This window comes from Podarcis tiliguerta (genome assembly GCF_965153285.1).
Source record: "Podarcis tiliguerta genome assembly, chromosome: 2".
In the NCBI taxonomy this organism is placed as follows: domain Eukaryota; kingdom Metazoa; phylum Chordata; class Lepidosauria; order Squamata; family Lacertidae; genus Podarcis; species Podarcis tiliguerta.
Genome location: NC_139535.1, coordinates 116,481,388 through 116,503,921, shown reverse-complemented (window position 1 = coordinate 116,503,921; position 22,534 = coordinate 116,481,388). Strand labels below are relative to the sequence as shown.

General features: G+C 45.5%; 1 protein-coding gene across 1 annotated transcript; it reads right to left on the bottom strand.

Moving 5' to 3' along the window:
* Positions 1-810: 810 nt before the first annotated feature.
* LOC310671673 (myosin light polypeptide 6-like) lies at positions 811-20,000 on the bottom strand. The gene is made up of 8 exons (XM_083428071.1): positions 19,862-20,000; positions 19,490-19,694; positions 10,705-10,732; positions 8,448-8,591; positions 7,055-7,228; positions 4,479-4,556; positions 1,672-1,710; positions 811-1,130 (listed from the first exon to the last, which is right to left on the bottom strand). The coding sequence occupies exons 2-7, from the start codon at positions 19,673-19,675 to the stop codon at positions 1,682-1,684; spliced, it is 639 nt and encodes a 212-aa protein (XP_083284197.1). The 5' UTR covers positions 19,676-19,694; positions 19,862-20,000; the 3' UTR covers positions 811-1,130; positions 1,672-1,681.
* Positions 20,001-22,534: the final 2,534 nt, after the last annotated feature.

The window sequence follows — 22,534 nt, the reverse complement described above, 5'->3', positions numbered from 1 at the left end:
GTGGCGCCGCTCATCTCGCTCTATAGGCTGAGGGAGTCAGTGTTTGTCCGCAGACAGCTTCTGGATTATGTGGCCAGCATGACTAAGCCGCTTCTGGCGAACAAGAGCAGCGCACGGAAATGCCGTTTACCTTCCCGCCGGAGTGGTACCTATTTATCTACTTGCACTTTGACGTGCTTTCGAACTGCTAGGTTGGCAGGAGCAGGGACCGAGCAATGGGAGCTCACCCCGTCGCGGGGATTCGAACTGCCGACCTTCTGATCGGCAAGCCCTAGGCTCTGTGGTTTAGACCATAGTTTTCAGCAATAAACGTGTGTTCCCACTGCATACATTTGCAGTGTGGTGTAGTAGTTAAGAGTGTCAGACTAGTACTTGGGAGAACGGGGTTCAAGTCCTCAGTTTACCATGAAGCTCTCTGGGTGACCACCTCTCAGCCTAATTTACCTCACAGGCTGGTTGTTGTGAGGATGGCGAGAACTGTGTAGGCCACTTTGAGCTTCTTTGAGGAGTTTTGTTCTAAAGCAGTGAACCAGATCTGGATGTGTGTGCAAAATTCACATGTTATTGACAGGTCCTGGCTCTCCTTCCGCTTTCCAATATGGTTCGGAGCTTTTGGGCTCTCACACAATTCCCTGACAACTTGGTGTTAGGGGGAACCTCCTTGCATTCCCCCACCACAAAGATGCCAAAGATACATTTTTTTCCTGTGTTTATTGTGCATACTCTCTTGATGATTTTATGCTGTGAAGCGCTCTATAAAAATGTGTTTTCATCATCATCATCACACAAACTCACGAGACCAGAAAGAGCTGAAAACCAACGACTTTATTGACCAGTGGAGTAAATGTATTGTTTTGGGAGAGTCAAAATGATTTAAAAATGTGTTTTTCTCATAGAGGTTGTAGCATTCAATGGTGCCCCCTTCTGGTTCCACAGAGGAACACTCAGTGATGTTCCCACGTTGCAGTATAAATGAAGCATCATTTGCAGCCAGCACTCTGAGCGAGGGTTGGGTGGCCGATCGTGTTTATACAAAGGTAGAAAAATGGGGGAGTTGATTCCACCGGGGAGTGATGGGTTTAGCAGTCCTGCCTGAAGGGTGCAGCTATTCAACCCCACCGTCATCAGGTCTGTAGAGAAAAGATGATGGTGTGTCCATTACAGTCCGTATCAAAGGTTGGCAAGAGCTAGTATGAAGTAGCTCTTCAAGACAAGAGCTCTGATGAGAAGGTGAAAATTATTGGTTCACCAGCTTGGCTACATCAGCTCTGCAATGCTAGACTTTGCAAACATCAGCACTAACAAGTTATAGCAAACTGACTTTATATCAACAAGCAACAGCAACAAGTAACTTTCCTGGAGTGTGCACTTGATAATGAAAGGTAAAGGGACCCCTGATCATTAGGTCCAGTCGTGGCTGACCCTGGGGTTGCTGCGCTCATCTCGCTTTATTGGCCGAGGGAGCCGGTGTACAGCTTCTGGGTCATGTGGCCAGCATGACTAAGCCGCTTCTGGCGAACCAAGATACCACACACAAACATAAAACTTCAGAAGAGAGCTCAAGGCTCAATACTGAACGAGGTTACAGGGAAGGAAATGTTGTTTCCGGTGGGGAAGAACACACATCACTCCACAGAATTAACCACACTCATTTCTGAGGCACATACTCACTCTCTTCCGCTCAGACTGCCATGATGTGTTTGACAAAGGCTGTGGAGAGAAAGGAAAGAGTTGTCAGGAAATTAAATCTACCTGCCACCACATTCACATGCTCAGTATTTTGGTCCAGTGAGCCTTTTACACCTGTTCCCCCCCCCCCATATATGTTTCCATCATCGTATTTTCTAGGCTAACAAGAGTACATACAGAACCTCTGTTTCCAAGTCACAGAATCCTTCAAACAAGGCAGTGAGACATTACTGTTGTAGGAAATGTGGAGTTGAGGAGAGTAAAGGGGGAGACTGTAGAATTTCATTCTTTTGCATGGTATATAAGTAGAGCTTTTGTTTCAGTGTCACGCAAGCAGGTACTTTATTTTTGTTTGCTGTGTGAGAGACCAGAAGGCCCAGGGTGTGGTAGGTTGCAGTCAGTTGGTTGCAGTGTATTTCGTCTGTGTGTGCAAGGGGGGGGCGGTATTGCTGCGTCAGGTTAACCATATTGATTTGTATGCTGTTGGGGGGGGGGGGATTGGCTATTGCCTGGTGGCTTGCATACACAATGAAGGAGAGCCAAACTGGATGAAGGCATCCTTTGTTTTAGCTTTCCTAGGAAGGCTGTTTTCCATACAGTTTGCTACCAGTGGTCCATGTTGACTCCCAATAGATGCCTCCAGTGTCTAGTTATGGCGCTCCAAGCAGCTGAGAGGAAGTGGCTTATGAGTTCTTTGTCATGCGTGTTACACCTGATATTTTAAGGTAGCAGTCAACCTTTACTGCCTCTTGTCCCTCCCTGACAGATGTTTCATTAGCAAAACGATTGCCTCAGGTGACAACTGGCCCAATTGCTCACCTGCAATCTGTTCTCCTGCCCTCACTTACGTCCCCTTAAATATTAGGAGTTTCCTTTCTGGCATTAGCAGGTCATGAAGTGCCTAAATGCTCCCTGCATGTAGCATTGAGGCCCTAATTGTTGAATGGGCCAGTTGTGGCTTCTGTATTACCAACAGTACTAGGCACTTAAGCACCTCATCCACACAGTGTTGCACATTTGTTTGCATATGAAAAATGCAACAAGCAAAGTCCAGCACCCCATATAACTTAGGAAGAGAGGAAGCTGCCGTGTACTTAGATGGACCATTGGTCCAGCAAACTTGATACTGTCCACACTGATAGGCTGTATCTCTCCAGGGTTTCAGAGGTGGGTATAATCCCAGGCGCTGGGACCGAACAACGGGAGCGCACCCCGCCGCAGGGATTCGAACCGCCGACCTTTCGATCGGCGGTTCAAATCCCCGCGGCGGGGTGCGCTCCCGTTGTTCGGTCCCAGCGCCTGCCAACCTAGCAGTTCGAAAGCACTCTCGGGTGCGAGTAGATAAATAGGGACCACTTACTAGCGGGAAGGTAAACAGCGTTTCCGTGTGCGGCTCTGGCTCGCCAGAGCAGCGATGTCACGCTGGCCACGTGACCCGGAAGTGTCTCTGGACAGCGCTGGCCCCCGGCCTCTTTGAGTGAGATGGGCACACAACCCTAGAGTCTGTCAAGACTGGCCCGTACGGGCAGGGGTACCTTTACAATCCCAGCTCTACCAGCAGATGCCAGGGATTGACCTGAGACCTTTCACATGCAAAGCTTTACCTCAACTTGTAGATAATGTGTGCAATGTTCTGTACATTACCTGCTTTTTAATAATAATAATAATAATAATAATAATAATAATAATAATAAAAAATAATTTTATTTATATCCCGCCCTCCCCACCCGAAGCCGGGCTCAGGGCGGCTAACAACAATAAAACAGTACAACAGTACAACACAGCACAACACTCTAAAATCATTCATTATAAAATTAATTCAAATCAAACCAATGGCAACCACTGGTCCAGAGCTCCGCGAGGATTGCCGAAGGAGGGAGTCAGGCTGTGCCCTGGCCAAATGCCTGGTGGAACAGCTCTGTCTTGCAGGACCTGCAGAAAGATGTCAAGTCCCGCGGGGCCCTAGTCTCTTGTGACAGAGCGTTCCACCAGATCGGGGCCACGGCCGAAAAGGCCCTGGCTCTGGTTGAGGCCAGCCTAACTTCTCTGTGGCCTGGGACCTTCAAGATGTTTTTATTTGAAGACCGTAGGTTTCTCTGTGGGACATACCAGGAGAGGCAGTAATATTCATTTGTAAACTGCTTAGAGGTTTTTCTACAGTTGAGTGATATATAAATTTAGTTAATTGCGATATACAAGCTTGCAGGATCTATACTTTTATCACCACATTTCCCTGTGAAACTGGGAAGTGTCGCTGCTTCCCTTGAATCAAACTAAACTGTCTACTCAGCTGTTCTAAGTGATCATCCACAGGCAGGCTGTATTTTAGGGGGCAGAACTGAGTTATCTGCAACGCAATTGATCAGTTACTTAAGTATTATTATTTATTTACTTGATGGGGGGGGAGATGCCCCCCCCGCCAAGGTCATGGGCTCATCCAGACTTCCTTTTGTGCCATGCTTTCTAGGCACAGGTCGATGTTTTAAAGCACTGGGTCCAAGCACTCTTTTTTATTTCCCCACCACATTCCCCACGAGAACCCGCTCTTTAATGCTGTATCAGAACAAATGGCTATTTGTGTTACCCACAGATTGCCATTTGCTCTGATTCAGTGGTAAAGAGCAGGGTTTCTCTGGGAAAGAAAGAAAAGGGGCAAAAGTGGGTGGGAAGAACGCTTGGATACAGTACTTCAAAGTGTGACCCTGGGCCTAGGAAGTCTGGATGAGTCCAGCATGAGTGTTCTGACACTGGGCCTACCTGCTCATGCAAAAACAGACCCAGTCTCTCACCTTCATAATTGATGCAGCCATTAGCATCTTCGTGCCCAGCTAAGAGAGTGTCTACTTCCTCTTCAGTCATTTTCTCACCTGGAAAGAGAAGGAGGAGGAACAGCACATGGAAGAAGGGGTCAGGTTATTTACATTCCCTTCAGTCCCCATCAGCCCCAGCCAACATGGTCAAAGGATGATGGGAGCAGTGGCCCAGCACCATCTGGAGGACCCTGCAATGGCTGTTCCTAGCATACCAAGTAGTTCAATCTGCTGAAATAACTCCTCAGGAATGTGTATGAAACTACATTGTTTGTGGCACCGACGGTGGTTTGATGTAAATGGCATCAACAATCAAATCTGATTTTGAGATATTTGTGATAGACCATATTTACCTTTATTAAATTCTAATCAATTGCAGTTGATCTTCAAAACAGAATGTTGGTATGTGTTGTGTGTGTGTGTATGTATAGAAACAGGTATTTGAATTTTATTTTTAGAGGGCCATACTTGGAATGGGGAGACCTGGGTCAAATCCATGCCATTTCCAATGCTTTAGGTGACATTTGGTCACTATTTCTCAGTCTAATCCATTTCACAGGATTGTAGAGCAAATTCTATCATATGCCATTGTGAGCTCCTTGGAAGGAGCGTGGGACACAGCTGTGTAGATGAGCTAGGATTTGAATTCAGTTTTTCCCAGTTCAAGCCTGATGCTCTAGTCTATCAGCATGACTAGTTCTTTAGGCTGCAACCAAAACCCCACTTACCTGGGAGTAAGCCACATTGAACTCAGTTGCATTATTATGTTAGATATCATTCATCAAGAAACAGTAAAAGGGTGCAAACAGCTTTAAGAACTTTTTCTGTGAGTTCTGGGTGTGGTTTTCTAGGCTAATTAGACATAGCTAGTAATGTGTATAAAAGAAAAGAAGTCACAATTTGAATTTTGCCTGCAGGGAGAGAACACCCACATGCTTTGTGTTCGTTATTTTTGTATAGCTGTAATAAAACCTTTGTTTGAGTGTTTTGCACCGGTCTTGTGGTTCTGTCGTCAGCCACCACAAGAAAAAAACCCTCTATCATATTATAGGCTTAGATTGAAGGGTAACAATGATCATGTATCCTTTCTTCTAAAATAAAATAAGGAGACAAAGGGCAGCAAAAGTATCTCTCCATTTTATAGACTCTTCACTTTTTCAATAGTTCTTTGCAGGCTGTGCACCGCACCTCCCTGGAACAGAAGCGCAAGTCCTTATTTATTAATGCACGTATTCTATAGTGGATGAGAGTGCAACAACTCCCTGCCACAAGGGCACCCTCTCTGTATAAAGTCCACTCCCCCAAACCTTAATGGGGAACAGTGGCGTAGCGTGGGGGGTGCAGGGGGGGCCGGCCGCACCGGGCGCAACATCTGGGGGTTAGGGTTAGGGGGCGCAAATCCACAGGTTAGGGGGCGCAAATCCACGGGTTAGGGGGCGCAAATTACTTGCCTTGCCCCGGGTGCTGACAACCCACGCTACGCCACTGATGGGGAAGAGGTACTATGAGTCTACAGTGGGGCCAGTGTTAGTAGCAAGGCAAGGGGACGCGGGTGGCGCTGTGGGTAAAACCTCAGCGCCTAGGACTTGCCGATCGCATGGTCGACGGTTCGAATCCCCGCGGCGGGGTGCGCTCCCGTCGTTCGGTCCCAGCGCCTGCCAACCTAGCAGTTCGAAAGCACCCCCAGATGCAAGTAGATAAATAGGGACCGCTTACTAGCGGGAAGGTAAACGGCGTTCCGTGTGCTGCGCTGGCTCGCCAGATGCAGCTTGTCACGCTGGCCACGTGACCCGGAAGTGTCTGAGGACAGCGCTGGCTCCCGGCCTCTAGAGTGAGATGAGCGCACGACCCTAGAGTATGGCAAGACTGGCCCATATGGGCAGGGGTACCTTTACCTTTAAGGGGAAATCAGGATGCAAAACAGTACCTGGAGAGACCAGGGCCAGATTTAGGTTTGATGAGGCCCATAGCTACTGAAAGTAATGGGGCCCTTTATATGTGCAGCTGTCCTTTGTCAACAACAAATTGTCACTGTTTTTTATGTTGAATATATACTATATGGTAATTTATGGACCTAATAGGTATCTAAAGCCATTTGCACCTAATAAATAGGAGCCTACACAACACAAAACACTGTTCCTGTATGTAGGCTTTATTTTATTTGTTTTTGATCTTATATTTTGGAAATGTACATCCATTTTTTTTTCTTTAAATTTTTTGGGGGCCCCCAAGAGAGTGGGGCCCTAAGCTATAGCTTGTTTAGGCACTGGGAGAGACAACACCAGCTTGCCTAAGGCCATCCAGTTCATTTATGAATGAACAATCATTTCAAACAAGGATTAATTGCAGCATCGCCCATTGGCTAGTTTAGCACATCCACCTGCACCCAAAGCTGAAGTAAGTGAGATGGGATGATGGCTGTGTTGAAAATGGGATCCTTCTGGGCTCTGGGCTCTAGCATGGCTTCCTCATGTTTGGTGTGCCCCCAAAGCTGCTTGGGCCTTCTGGCAACAAACTGGTGAGAAAGTTCTGCCTTTTCACTTGGCAGCACTTACCAAGCGTGGCGAGGACGTGGCGCAGTTCTGCGCCCATGACGGTGCCGTTTCCCTCTTTGTCAAAGACCCTGAGCCCCTCCACGTAGTCTTCGTAGGTTCCCTGATCTTTGTTCTTGGCAATAGTCTGTAACATGGGCAGGAACTCTTCAAACTCCACCCGCTTAGAATTCAGCTCTAGTGGAGGAGGAGAAGGAGGAGGAGGAGGAAAGACTGTCAACAGCAAACTAGTCCCAAGCGCTTTGGCTCCCATATTTCATGGGGCACTTCCCAGCCTACACCCTCAGAAATCTGTGTCCGTTGATTGTATACATCCCAGGAGGACTGCACTCTTTCACTTGGAATGTGAACCCGAAATTGTGTTTGGCATCCTGAAAATTGCTTAGCATATGGTTTTTGGGGAGGATGAGGCACAGGCTCAGAACTGGAAGGTCACACATCAGCTTCTTTTATACTGGGTTTCTATGTAATACATACTCAAATTACCGGTATAGAAAGTACAAATTATACAGAAGTAAAGAAAGAGAGAATACTATATTCCATGTTTATGTTTCTACTATTGTCCTATTTTCTTTCCTTATTTTTCTCCTTTAATTGATACAATATCTCTGCTTCTGATATTCAGGCATGAGTGCCTAGGCTAATGCAGCCAAAAGGGCACCATCCATGCACACGTATCTCCTCCTTGCATGTTGGTGGTACCATTTTGGCGACATAAGCATTGGCACTCAAGCCTGAATAGTAGAACTAGTAAGAATGCTGAAGCTCTAAAGGGATGTCAGCCTCACGTCTGAAAACAACCTTCAGGGCTGATGTGTCCTACACAGCTTCCCACCCTTTCACCCATTCCTAACTAAAGATGGACAGACCTCTCAAATTTGTTTTCCCAATCTTAAATTCAGTTCACCGTATTTCCACATCAACTTGCTATTTTTTTCTATTTAAAAAAAGTTCTCAAGAAAATTCACCAGCATTTTAGCAGCCCTTTCTCCTGATATACAGTGGTGCCCCGCAAGACGAATGCCTCGAAAGACAAAAAACTCACAAGACGAAAGAGTTTTTCGTTTTCTGAGCTGCTTCGCAAGACGGATTTCCCTATGGGCTTGCTTCGCAAGACAAAACGTCTTGCGCCTTTTTTTAAAAAACCGCCAATGCATTCCTATGGGAGACCGTCAATACACATTGGTGCTTCGCAAGACGAAAAAACTCGTAGAACGAAAAACTCGCAGAACGAATTAATTTCGTCTTGCGGGGCACCACTCTACACATTTTTGTATGCAGTTTTTGCCTAGTACTACTCTGTACTGTATACTTGCTTGAATTTGGAATCTATTGCCCTCAAGTGGCCATACTGTCCATTTCCCTTTCTACTTGTGAGACAAGGAGCAAGACTCACCATCCGGCTTGGGGTGTCCCAGGACTTTCATGATCTCGGCATTTGTGGGATTCTGCCCCACGGCCCTCATCACATCTCCGCACTGGCCCAACTGGATTTTGCCATCACCAACCCGATCAAAGAGCCCAAAGGCCTCTTTGTAATCTAGGGAGATTAGACCAAAGTTTTAATGTGGTTATTTTGTGATGAGGTCTCAGAACTGGGCAAGCTGCCGGGGACCGGAGGGTTTTTTGGGGATAAAGTGTCAAGCTTGCCATGCCAGCTGTCAACTTGATGGTTCACATAATCCCAAGAAACTAGACACCGCCGTCTGCAAGGTCTGTTTAACCTGCCCAGTTTCTATCACTCATCACAGCCAATATGAAGGGAGGGAGGGAGGGAGTTTGCTGCCTACCAAAGGGCAAGCTCTGCTTGGGTTGGGTCTAAAGAGAAAATGATGATGGTGATCTTGAAAGGAAGACTCTGGCTATTCTTGCTCTAAACGAAAGAGGGATCTCAGGGACCTTCCTTCCAAGGGGCATCACCTTGATCTTGGGAGGGTTTTAGTTGCCAAGGAATCATTTTTATATTTAGACAGCACCTCTAATCCCGTAGCAACCTTGGACGGCACAAAGGCATGGCTAATCAGGCACAGCAAGAGGAACTGCATCTCTCAGATACCCAGGCCCCCAACTCCTCCACTAACTGAGCTAATGAGACATTCCTTCAAGTTGCTAAAGAAGGTTTCAGTGGTAAGGGCAACTCAAAGTGCAAGATAGTTGAATCAGGTATCTATAGGTGATTACAATGTTCTGTTTGTTGGAAATATGTACACTCTTTCTCTCATAATGCTTAGGGCAGCTTTTAAAATAATAGAGGGATGGTTTGGTGAGCATGGCGAGGCTTCCTAAGGACTTGCCTGCATTACAAGTGTAAATGTAAAACCACTTTCCAAGTTTATTCATGGTGAAGTCCTGTATAAGTCTACTCAGAAGTAAGCCCCATTGAGTTAAATGGGACTTGTTTCTAGGAAAGTGTGGCAAGGATTGCAGTCTAAACGGTTGCTGCTCCTAGCTAAAGAACCCACATATATTGTAATCCGCGTCAGGGCTTTTGGGGCAGAAAACCAGTTTACAGTATTGATATAAGATTTAAAAATAAGAATTACTGTTAAGTGGTCGTGGAGAAAACCATACTTCCAGAAAAAATATATGATTTCTTTTGTGTCATGAGGGAAATTATGAGTGCCTTTCAAATAAAAGTGTGGGTGTGGGTGGGTGTGTGCGTGTGTGCATGGAGGTGTCAGATCAGAAAGCTGAAACTAAAGGTGTGACAATGCTGGGTGGGTTACAAAGGTGTATTGGGGAAGAAAGGACAATTGTAATTACTGTTTGCTCAGTCTGAACCTGGAGGAGTCTATGTGAGGAGGAAGCTGGGGCAGGGATACATTATGTGACTGTCCAAGAGGATGGACTAGGCTTTTGTGTCTCTCGACTCTAGCTACTCCGTTCTCCGCTGCTTATGCCATGAGACCAGAAGTGGCTGTAACTCCTCTCCCACTCCCGGTTATATCTAGTACTACAAAAATTGTGATGTGATCTCATCACCACTTCAGGTTTCCCAGCAGCCAGTTCAATGAAGCGGGGGTGGCGGACCTTGCAGAACACTGGCATCATGTTGTGCTTCTTGGTGTTCTAAATGTTAGGGGGAGAGGAGAAGGTGATACGGGGCCATTGCGTTTGATAATAGCTCCCAGTCCCTAAGAAACTAAGAGGTTTTAGGAAGTAAAAAGTAAACACCAAGATGCACACAAAGCAGTTACAGTTGTACCTCGGGTTAAGTACTTAATTCGTTCTGGAGCTCCGTTCTTAACCTGAAACTGTTCTTAACCTGAAGCACCACTTTAGCTAATGGGGTCTCCTGCTGCCGCCGGAGCACGATTTCTGTTCTCAGCCTGAAGCAAAGTTCTTAACCCGAGGTAATATTTCTGGGTTAGCGGAGTCTGTAACCTGAAGCGTATGTAACCTGAAGCGTATGTAACCCGAGGTACCACTGTATTTTGTTTGAGGTGGGCTGTAGAAGTGAATCAGAAATAGTTTTGCCACCAGGTGAAAGTTCATGCATTTATGTGCATCCAGGGACACCAACTTAGCCCCGCGACTGTGGGTGCATGCATGTACAATGTCAGCATTCTGCAAGGCGCATGCGATGTCAGTGCTTCTGCATCTATCTCAGGAAAGCTTGCTCCTGGTGCCTTTGGACAATCAAATTGGCTTACCTTCCAACTGCTCCTTAGTGAATTCAATCTAGGAAGAAGAAAGAAAGTGGTTGGAGTTCATGACAATCACAGGAAAGGGGCAAAGTGAGAGAGAGACTGGGCAAGGTGACAGGAAGGTGGTCAAACCCAAGTTGTGGATAGAAATCCCAAGTTATAAAAAGGAAGCATTAGGACTCGCAGAAAACTTCTTCAGCCAGAGATGAGTGGCCAGAGCAGATGCTAAAGCTCCTAAAGAAAAACTAAAGATGGAACAGGGCAGCTATGCTATATATTTTGCCCATTTTAACGTTTGACCAGTTAATTTTCATTGGCGAGTAGATGTGTAAAAAATGGTCAACTAGTTTAGAGTTGATGGCCATACCAGACATTTGTATTGTTGCATTTTCCAAAAATACCTACACAATCCACCAGGGTTAGGAATTTTGCTTATTCAGATCAAATTCTTAGGGCTCTCCCTAGGCCAACCCCTTTCTGCAGACCACGACTCCTGGCTCTGTGGCTTCGTCAAACTCTTTGACTGTGATATTGGCTCTTGCTAGCCTGGATTTTGAGATGAGTGTAGAAATCTCTGGCTTTATTGTGGCTGGAATCATGAGAGTAGCCAAGGGGGGTCAGGGGAGAGATGCCCCCCCCCCCCGATCAAGTAAAACAATAGAAATACTTAACTGACGGATCATGTTGGTTCTCCCCCCCCCAAAAGTCTTGCTCCCCAACCCAGTCCTGTTCCCCCCAACAAAAATCCTGGCTACACCCATGTCTGGAATGCAACCTCTTGTACAAAGAAGAGTCACGCCCATTACTCTGGCCCTGCCTATCACTAGGTGGCCCTCGGAAGTTACCTCATGAGAGAACGCAGCCCTCACACTAAGAAAGATTCGCCACCTGTGTATCTATATATCACAAATGTCTCCTCCATGGTCATCTCTGAATGGTTCGTTTTTACTCTCATTCTCTGTCTCTCTGTTCCTTCTCCAATTTTCAGTTCTCCTCAGACCTCTCTCTCAATTTGCTCAAACAAAGGGTGTTTCCAAGACAAGGAGTGCCTAGAAAGATACAATCTTGGGCTTTTTTTGTGGTAAGCCAGAAGTGGAATTGCAATTGCTTTTCCCGAGTACCAGGGATTTTCTTTTGTGTGTCCACATTCTGCTATGTTCCATTCATATCAGTGGGTGAGACACAGTTGTGTGCGACAATTCATTCTGCTTCCCCTCCCTCCATTCTATCACTCTCACCCCAAGACTTTGAAAGAACTTCCAAAATCCATATTGGAGTATACCATTTTTCGTCCAACCAACCTGTCACAAAAAAAAAGCACGCAAGCTTCCCAAGTTCTCCACAATTCTTCATCAGGCCAGGTGGAAAACAGTTCTGTGGAACTTGAAAGCTTGCACACGGTTTTCTGTCATTTTGGTTGGCCTCATAAAGGCGTTGCCCTAAAATGAGTTTTGGAATTTTCCTTATGAGCCAACCCAGCTACTTTCTAATGTTGTCTAGGTTCTTGGGAGATGACTGCCTTTCACAGTTGAGGTTATTAAAGGGCAGGGGGGGGGGGCGTGAAGGATGGAGAGGCAGAGAGAGAGTAAACAGAGTGCTACAAAGGCAGTGCCTGCCAAGGAGATTTCTACGCCCTCCCCTCCTACCCCAGCTCCAAGGCAGTTGGGGAGTTGCAATTTCACCTCTCTCTCCCTCTCTCTGCCCTGCTCCCTGCCCACTCAGCTCCTCTGAAGCCTTGGGCCAAGAGGTCTTCCGCTGACTGACTGGCTGGACTCCCGATGAGAGATCCAGCAGCTTTTCACTTCCCTTCCTGCCATTGAGAAAGGGCAACTTGCTTCCTCAGCCTTATAAAATAAAATAAAAAATACTCACTCTCCTGCAATGTTGCGCAAGTACTCTTGTTTGTCAGTAAACAAACAAAGAGGCAAAAATATGCTTTCCCATTTCTCTCCCTTCCTTCCCAACTGTGGAGACTCAGTTCCCCAGAACTCCTCCAAATTTTATGCTAAAACCTGAATCCACTGAAGAGTCCAGAGGTCAGGCCAGGTCACTCTCTCTCTCAAGCGATGGTGCCTGCTGAGTCTTCACATGTTCATTCAGAGTCTCCCAGCAGTTGCTGGATTTCTACACTTGCCTCTTCATCTGCAAATTCACTTCCTGAGTTCAGTTCCAATGGGACAGCAGGGCTTCTGCATATTGTGAACCACTTTGAGATTCATAAATGCATTAATGAAAAGGATATGAGAGTTTTTAAGATAAAATAAATAAATAAAATGAGACTGGCAGCTTTTCTCAGAGTTGTGCAAGGTAAAGCTGTTTACAATGTTATAAACATTTCACAAATTTAAAATTACATGGTTAAAAACCCACATTTTAAAGCAACACAGAGCAATTAGATAAGATATAGGGCTTACTGTATGTTCATTTCCAGCACATTCATTCAAATAACTAATCAGTGTTTTAAAATATGTGGAATGGCCTTACCAGATAGTAAAAGCGTGCTTAGGTATGGAAAGTGGGGGGGGGGGGCAGGGTGATAGGGCTCATTTCTGCCCCCGCCCCAATGCTGCTATACACATAGAAACCACACCTCTTGCACAAGTTGGAAGAGTACTGCTGTGAGCATCTTTCCCTCTGGAGAAAGTCATGTGTATCACTGAGAAAACACTTTCAAATGGATGATGACGCACGTGGGTCCCTATAAAATGTCAGTGAAGAAGGCAGGTCAATTCCAGTTTCAATGCCTCATGCAGAAGCTGCCCAAGGATGCTTGCAGACCAAGGTGTGGAATTGGCACTCTCAATACACTTACTTTTCACAGGACATGCACATGGCATCACTGTCCATTAATGGCTATCCTCTGTCTTCCCTGCATTATATGTGCCTTTTTTCCAGACAAAGTCTTTGCTTTTTTCAGAAGTACAGAAGAGTAGAGCACTCTCTGTAGCTGCAGATTCCCTTAGCAGGATCTCTTAAAGGGCAGAGTTTGCAGGTGGGCAGTGCCCAACAACTCAGGCGCATCTGGGTCTGAGTTCTGGGCACCACAGTTCAAGAAGGACACTGACAAACTGGAACGTGTCCAGAGGAGGGCAACCAAAATGGTCAAAGGCCTGGAAACGATGCCTTATGAGGAACGGCTAAGGGAGCTGGGCATGTTTAGCCTGGAGAAGAGGAGGTTAAGGGGTGATATGATAGCCATGTTCAAATATATCAAAGGATGTCACATAGAGGAGGGAGAAAGGTTGTTTTCTGCTGCTCCAGAGAAGCGGACACAGAGCAATGGATCCAAACTACAAGAAAGAAGATTCCACCTAAACATTAGGAAGAACTTCCTGACAGTAAGAGCTGTTTGACAGTGGAATTTGCTGCCAAGGAGTGTGGTGGAGTCTCCTTCTTTGGAGGTCTTTAAGCAGAGGCTTGACAACCATATGTCAGGAGTGCTCTGATGGTGTTTCCTGCTTGGCAGGGGGTTGGACTCGATGGCCCTTGTGGTCTCTTCCAACTCTACGATTCTATGCTTCTATCTCTCACAGCTTTGCAGCACACTTTCACTATAAACTTTGCAATGGGTGTCATTTTATCACATCTATTCATTTTTAAATTGATCCTTTTAATTAGGCTAATATGTGTTTCTGGTTTGTTTGTTTTAATGCATCACATTTTTTGTTTAAAAACTGAACGAAATGTAGCCAGAAAAGTGTTATATGCTAAAAAGATCAGTGGGGGAAACGAGCAGGGTGATAAGATGTTGCCCACCACAAAGGTGTGCTGAGCTCCAAATGGTGAATTGAAGCTTCCCCTTTGTCACTCACAGGAGCTGGTGTGGATGGAACATGGAAAACTATGCACAGAGAAAAAGTGCAGGAAGGCTCATGATCATGTGGAAAGACAACTGCAGTTCCGCTTATTGCTTAAAACAGAGGAGCAATCTTGGAGCCAGAGGATGGAATTAATGAGCATGACTTCACTTATTAATGCCAATGGGTCTACTCTGTGTAAAGGTTAGGTATTTTCCACCCAGAGTCTGAAAGCACCTCAAACCCCTCAGTCCCCTTTGGCAGCTCCTAGGGGCCCAAGAGGAGGGCAACCAAAATGGTCAAAGGCCTGGAAACGATGCCTTATGAGGAACGGCTAAGGGAGCTGGGCATGTTTAGCCTGGAGAAGAGGAGGTTAAGGGGTGATATGATAGCCATGTTCAAATATATCAAAGGATGTCACATAGAGGAGGGAGAAAGGTTGTTTTCTGCTGCTCCAGAGAAGCGGACACGGAGCAAGGGATCCAAACTACAAGAAAGAAGATTCCACCTAAACATTAGGAAGAACTTCCTGACAGTAAGAGCTGTTTGACAGTGGAATTTGCTGCCAAGGAGTGTGGTGGAGTCTCCTTCCTTGGAGATCTTTAAGCAGAGGCTTGACAACCTTGTGTCAGGAGTGCTCTGATGGTGTTTCCTGCTTGGCAGGGGGTTGGACTCGATGGCCCTTGTGGTCTCTTCCAACTCTATGATTCTATGATTCTAAAAAGACTGTGATCCAGGCATCTCACTGTACAGTACAGGGCTCCATATATTTGTCCCAGCTGCGAGGTTTACAAAAGGTAACCCTTGCTTCTGTTCATCTTGCTTCCCACAGGCCTTGGGAGTAGATCCTGGAGACAGGAAGCGTTTCCCCCAAGACTACGCATGTGTGGCCATGTGTGGCTGGAGATGAGACCCAACCTGAGGCTGGCCGGCTCATGGGGAGGCTTGGAGCAGAGGGCAGGAGTGGAGGGAAACCAGGGTGAACTCTGGATTTTCAGTTTTGCGACATGAGACACTGCAGATGAAGATATAGAAGCCTGATTAGTCGCACCAACAGGGTAATGAACAGCTTCTATCCGTGAGCTGTTAGGCTGCTGAATGAAAAGATAACAACTGGGCAACTGATTTAAGGGTTTGGTGGGTGTGCGTCCGTAAAGGAGGGGAATTAAGACTAAGAGAGCTGAGTGGGGGGAGCTCGTGTAATCTCACTGTATACAAGTTGTACAAGTGACAAAAAAAGTATTTCTGTCGGTGGAAGAAGATTGGAAAAAATTCAAAGTATATTTACAGAAATATTGCAAAATTAATGAATGTTAGAAGAATGCTGGAATGAAGTTATATGGTTTTAGCAGAAATGTTATAAAGAATTAAGTAAAAACTGATTGTTAAGGGGTTAAAGTGGAAAATTTAAAGTTAGATTGTGTTAAGATAAATTTTAGAACAAAAAATTGAGAAAGGTGGAAAGGATTTGCTGAAATAGCTAATTGAACTAGAATACAAAAAAGGGAGGTGTGAGGAGGCCGATGAAACAAGTAAATGAAAGGTAAAGATATGGAAATATTGGATGTGTTTTTAAATTTGTTTTGTTTTTCTTGTTGTTTTGATGTATTGTTTTTTCTGTTTTTTTTTCTTATTTTTGATGTATTGCTTGTTAAATTTTTTATCGTTTTTTTTCTTTTTTTACTTTCTCTTTTTCTGTAACTATTAAACTTTAATAAATATAATTTTTTAAAAAAGAAAAAAGACAAAAAAGTATTTCTATTTCTATTTCTAATTATCATTGTGGATCTGCACAGTACTCTTTTTTCTGGTTGTTCTGTGGCCCGTGGACAATGCAAAGGAGCCCTGCGTGTTATGTGGACCAAGAACGGTTCTTCGCCGCGCATGCAGGTGCTGCTGTGGCAAGGCCTGGAACTGCTAGGCCAGACTGCCTCTTCCTGCATCAGAGGCCGGCCTCTCGCTGGCTCTTTCAGCCTTGTGACCAGCAAAGACAAGAGGAGGAGATGCTTAAGGCGCCAGGGAGGCCAGTTCAGCAGGAGGTTTCTAGGGCTGGAATCTAGAGTGGGTTTAAATAAGGGCTCGCTTTGCCCTCTCTGCCATCACTCTCCTTATTGAAGCCCCTACCTCACTGTTTCAGGAATCCCGCAGCGTTAGGAGGACGTGGCTGTTGACTGAATGCCCCAATCCTCCCGCAACTTGATCCTCCCAGTCTCAGAAGGTGGCATCCCAGCAAAGGGATAGAGGTAGGATTGAAATAACTGTTCCCTGTAAAAAGCGGGGAATATGCTAAGTCCCACCCCCGTCCCACCCCCGCTGGTGGCCACCTGTCCCTGGCCGGGCTTTCGGAGAATGCAGGCCAAATACCAGGCTTTTGCGCCTGCTGTTCGGACCTGTCGTTAAAATAACAGGAGCCCTTTCAATTGCTAAATTTATCTTGCCCCTCTAACCCGCTAACCTTAGCTTGCTGCCCTTCCCACTCACCATTGTCTGTTGAGATGGGGAAATGGACTTTATTTCCTGGCTGCCTAGAAGCAGCACTGAGACAGGGTTACTTCAAAAAGTGAAAACCTGGACACAAAAGTTGTTGAGCTTCTTTTTGCAAAATCTTGTTAAGGAGAAAAGAAAATTCGCCAAAAGCTACGCTTCCAGATTTCCCCAGACAATTACACACTTTCTGCCTGGACGCTGCTTCCGAGGGCCTGATCCGGGTTATGTCCAGATGTATGGCAGGCAGCCCTACACTAAGAACTGAAGAAGAAGCTCCAGCTTTCCATGAAGCTATGAACCCTAAAGGCCTTGAGGTCTGGTGTGGTGCAGAGGTCAAGGAAGGAGCTTCCTTTAAATACTGTATAAAAGACCCAGACTCAGCTCTATGCTTAGCTACCGAGCACACTGTAGTGCAGCTTTGCGTAGGCTGATAGTCTTCAGCCATTTCAGATGTTTCACCCACCTTTAGGCTAAACATGCATAGGGAGACCCATTTATAGGGAGTTACCATTTATTTATAGCCTTACCCGGTTCCAGGCAGACCAAAATCCAGCAGGTACAGCTTTCCCCCAGCACAGAGAGATAGTGATGGGAAGCGGCACATGTTGAATTTGTGCCTGCAAAAAGCTTGTGTCAAGGAAAAAATAATGATAAACCTAGATTAAGCATCTTTAAATATGAGGATATAACTATATTTATATCTCGTATGCATTATAAAACTAAATTCAGACTGGGGAAATTCACTGAATGTCAGCACAAAAGTTGGAGAACAAGAGCAATCGAATTCAGCATTCTGTTCCCAATAGCAGTCAGCAAGAAGTCTTTGGAAGCAAACAGCAGAACATTGTGCTCTGGTTGCATGCCCACCACTTGGAACCCCAAAATATACTGCCTCTTGACATGGAGGGCTAATTATTTATCCTGACTAAAAGTCTAGAGTGTGATCAAGTGGCCAACTTAGCTTCACACAAATCCACACCTTGCGCAGCCAGTGTCCTGCCTTTTCTTTCTTTCTTTGTAAAACTAGAATTCATTATCAGCCTTGAAGGCACACAATGAACTCAGAATGGGCTGAGAAAGAAACATGTCTGATTTTAGACATTCTCATTTCCCATATGGAGCTCCAGTTCCCAACACTGTATCATTTAGTCCAACAGATAGTGTTAGCCTTGAACCAAGGAGACTTAGACCCAAATCCTTGCTGGTGTACAACTCACTAGAGCTTTTTAACCAAGCATCTGTGCTCCTTAGCTGCCTCTCTGAAAAACATGGAACAATAGCTGTGAGGGTAAATGAAACGAATCATTTTAAAGAGCAGCAAAACTCAGGGAGATCAGCTGTCTTATCTGGAGACAATGGAATAAGTTGCAATTAAATCCTACGGTAGTTCATTCCATTTTATTTTCTGTTGCTTCCGACCCAGTGCTGACCACTTCCATAAGAGAGGCCAGATTTCCCATGTTTTGGTTCCAGCCAGAGTTAGCTAGGCAGATTTAAACATGTATGAAGTTCCTGCAAAATGTAAAACTGAATATGGGGATTCAGTAAAAAGCAATGAAAATAAACAGATCAGATAAGAGTTAGGCATGCCATCAGTGCCTTTCAATTGACACCCAGTTGACACCTACTTGGTCCCTTGCTGTTCATGAGAGGATCTTGCCAGCTATTTGGGTATCCCATAGGAATGGGATTGTCTGGTGGCCAGCTTTATAGGTAATGTGTGTGCATAAGCACATGCTGCTCCTGTCAATTGAGTTTTACTTTGGCTTTGACTCATTCTGATCTTTCTGCCAGGGGGAAATACCTGACTGCTTCAAGGGAGTTGGAAAGTAGTTTACGGAAGCCTGGAGCCTGACAAGTTTTTCAGAGAGCTGGTGGTCTGAAAGAAGAATCTCTTTCCATGGTATGTTGTTCATTCATCCCACCATTTGCCTCAAATAAAGTGGCTTTGTAGCATTTCAAAAATCTGTTTGATAAGAAAAACAGGCAAACGAAACGTGTGTACCACGAGAAGTGAAGCCTCTTTCAAATCACCTTCAATTCTGTTAAAAACTATCGTCTGTCTCTGCCCAGGCTGAGGAGATTATTCAAGCCCAAACGTATTTAATACTCCAAACACCTTCTGTGGAGTCGGGCTGGGTGGGTGTCTGTGAGTGGAACAGGGCCAGGCTTGGCTTCTAAAATAGTGGTAGCTGCCTTGATTTATTTATCCCCCTCTTCGCACCCACTAATTCATATTAGGGTGCTCCTAATTAATTATTGCAGCCTGTAACCTCCCTTTATCCACTTGTAATGCCCTGCTGCAACACTTCTCAAATTAGTTCCCTCTTACAATAATATCATCCCACAAAGCACTATTTAGTAAAAGGATAGAAAACACTTTAGAGCCAGATAAAATAGCCTAAGATCCTGGCCACCCCCTCCTGCTGCTGCCTTTAACCGGCTTCCTTCCCAAGAAGAGAAGGGCTCCGGCAGGTGTCCTGTCCCTTCTACCATGTTTCACTCACCACAACTTTGGAGAGGTCAATTGGGGGATCCTTGGGCTTTGCTGGTGCTGCTGGTGCTGCTGGTGCTGGTTCTGGTGCTTTGCCTTTAGCTGCCGGGGTCCCTGGCTTTGCTAGAGCTGGCTTAGCTGCTGGTTTGGCAGGCGGAGGTACTGGCCGTTTCACTGGGGCATCCTTCTTTGGGGGCATGTTCTCTCTCTGTCTCCTGCTGGGAGTGAAGCAGAGGGGAAGTCAGCAGATGTAGGCAAGATCCTCAGCTCAGGCTGGCTCTGCCCGGCTGCAGTTTAAATAGCTCTGTGGATCCTGTGATGTCAGCCCAAGAGGACTAGCTGGGTATGGAGTGGGAATGCGTCTAAAAATGGGAGCATCAGTCACCTTCAGCAATGCTAGTTCCTCCCTCCATTCAAGACAGAGAGATCTCAAAGGGCTTTGCTACAGCTAAGCATCCTTTCTGAATAGCCAGGCCTTGGACGTGCCTTTGTGGCACCAAGCCAGCCAGCTCACAAAGCAAATCCTCTGGCTCTCCGCACCAGTCATATGGGCTAGCAGAAGGCAAACGGGGGTGGGATTCTCCTTCTATTAACATTGCATCCAGCCTGCCTTGACTGCTGTTCTAAGTAAACTGCAGCAGCATAGGACCCAAACTATCACGGGGAGGGTGTAACTATGGCATAATTATCTAGGAGCTTCTCCATTGTGGAGTATGTTGATTCTTCTAGTTGCACTGATCTCTACACACACACACACACACACACACACACACACTTCTTGGCAACTCAGAATGCAGGGTCTGCACACATCACAATACAGACACTGGAAAAAGCAACAACTTGTTTAGCTAGAGGGTGTTTTAGAATCATTGCAGCCTGATTGGCACAATAAACACAATGCTTTTCATTCTGCAAAATATTCGGTTTGGGTTGGATGGAAATTGGAGATACTTAGACATGGATGTAAAGAATACTTCACATGAATTAGTTGCACGATCCTGTGATCCTGGCCTCTGTCTGTCTGTAAGAAGTGTTTTATTTTGGGTGGGTTTCCCTCTGTGTGCAAATATCAACAGAGGTAAAAACCTGAGACAGACATTCACCATAGTCCTCTTTCCCTCTGCTGCCCTTAAAAGTTGGACTAAGATCGCATCCAAAACAGCTAGTTTAATGAGCGTTTATCCCAATTTGTTTGTGATGAGATTAAATGACACTGTGTCAAGTAAGTGTTATCCCAGAGCATTTCCCCATCACCTTCCTTATTGCAAAATATCTGATCTTTTGGGTTTGTTTTGCAAGAGTCCTAAATGAGCTTTAATTGTGCTGCCTGAATTTGCCAGGGTGCAACTGAATCCCACCCCAAAATAGTGACAGTCTGAAAGTGCCCCAAATTCCTGGCAGCAAATGTATCTGCCTTTGTGTACATGCATCTGTTTCTGGCCCTGACTCTCCCCTTCCTCTGTGTTCTCTCCCTCCCTCCCTCCCTGTTGCAATTTTAGAGTTTGAGCATCTTGGAGCAGGCACCTACCAGTTTCACTTCCGCATGAAGGGAATCGTTGGCACACACAATAATTATAATTAATACTTAAGGTCAGGATAGTTAGTAAGAGGGTGGAGTAATACGGGTTGTCATAGGCTCCTAAACATTTTTTAAGAAAAAAAGCACTGAGTTATACCGTAAAATTATATATCAATGAAAAGATAATTTAATGAAGAATGCAATGCAATCACTTTTATGAAGGATTATTTATTACAACAGCAGTCATAAAGAAGAAACGTGAAAGACACAGAAAAAATGAGATACAGTGGTACCTCGGGTTACGCTTCAGGTTACAGACTCCGCTAACCCAGAAATAGTGCTTCAGGTTAAGAACTTTGCTTCAGGATGAGAACATAAATTGTGCTCCGGTGGCGCGGCAGCAGCAGGAGGCCCCATTAGCTAAAATGGTGCTTCAGGTTAAGAACAGTTTCAGGTTAAGAATGGACCTCCGGAACAAATTAAGTACTTAACCCGAGGTACCACTGTATACATTACAGGTTAAATTGCCGTGTTGGCACTCTGCGATAAATAAGTGGGTTTTGGGTTGCAGTTTGGGCACTCGGTCTCTAAAAGTTTCGCCAGTATTGGGCTAGGGAGTAAACTCTACACAAATCCAGAGTAGAATCCCTAAAACAGTGGGATGGTGCCTTGTATACCTCCTTCCAGCAGCTCCTGCAGCCCAGCTGGTGCCAAGCTTCTTGCTATGCTGCGAAGTCACTTCTGTGCTGCTAGCGCAGCAAAAACAACATGGGAGGCAGCAGTTGCGAGTTACTGGTCTCTGCAGCCACAGCAGGGCTGTGATTCTCCAGCAGTGTGACTTCACCCATACGCACACTCCATTGTCTCTTCGACAACAAACGCAAGGAGATCTTTCTGGAACACAGAAGCCACAGCTGTGCAACCCCAATAAGCTACACTTTGGTGGGGGAGCATGACACAGAGCGCATGCACTGGGTGACACCTTCATGTTTTGCCTCATTTGGTGAAACAGGATGGACAACCACTGTTTATTGTTATTTAATATGCTTCTGCACCCGTGAGCACTTGTTGTCTTCTCACCTTCTGTCCTGGTAGCCAGGCAAAAGCCATTTGGGTCTAAGCAGAGATTCTTGATTCTGAAGGGCTTGTACTGGAAGGAGTCATGGGAACTTTTTCATACTACAGTGGTACCTCGGGTTACATACACTTCAGGTTACGTACTCTTCAGGTTACAGGCTCCGCTAACCCATAAATAGTACCTCGGGTTAAGAACTTTGCTTCAAGATGAAAGCAGAAAGCAGGAGGCCTCATTAGTTAAAGTGGTGCTTCAGGTTAAGAACAGTTTCAGGTTAAGAACGGACCTCTGGAACGAATTAAGTTCTTAACCCAAGGTACCACTGTATGTCTATACAAATGTCGTCCGCGCCCCCCCCCCATCTGTTGCGGTGTCAGTAGAAATAGGGGTTGGAATGCTGGTTTCTATTATTGATAGATCCGAAACAAATTATGTCAAAGAAGAAAAATCCTTACATCTTTTCC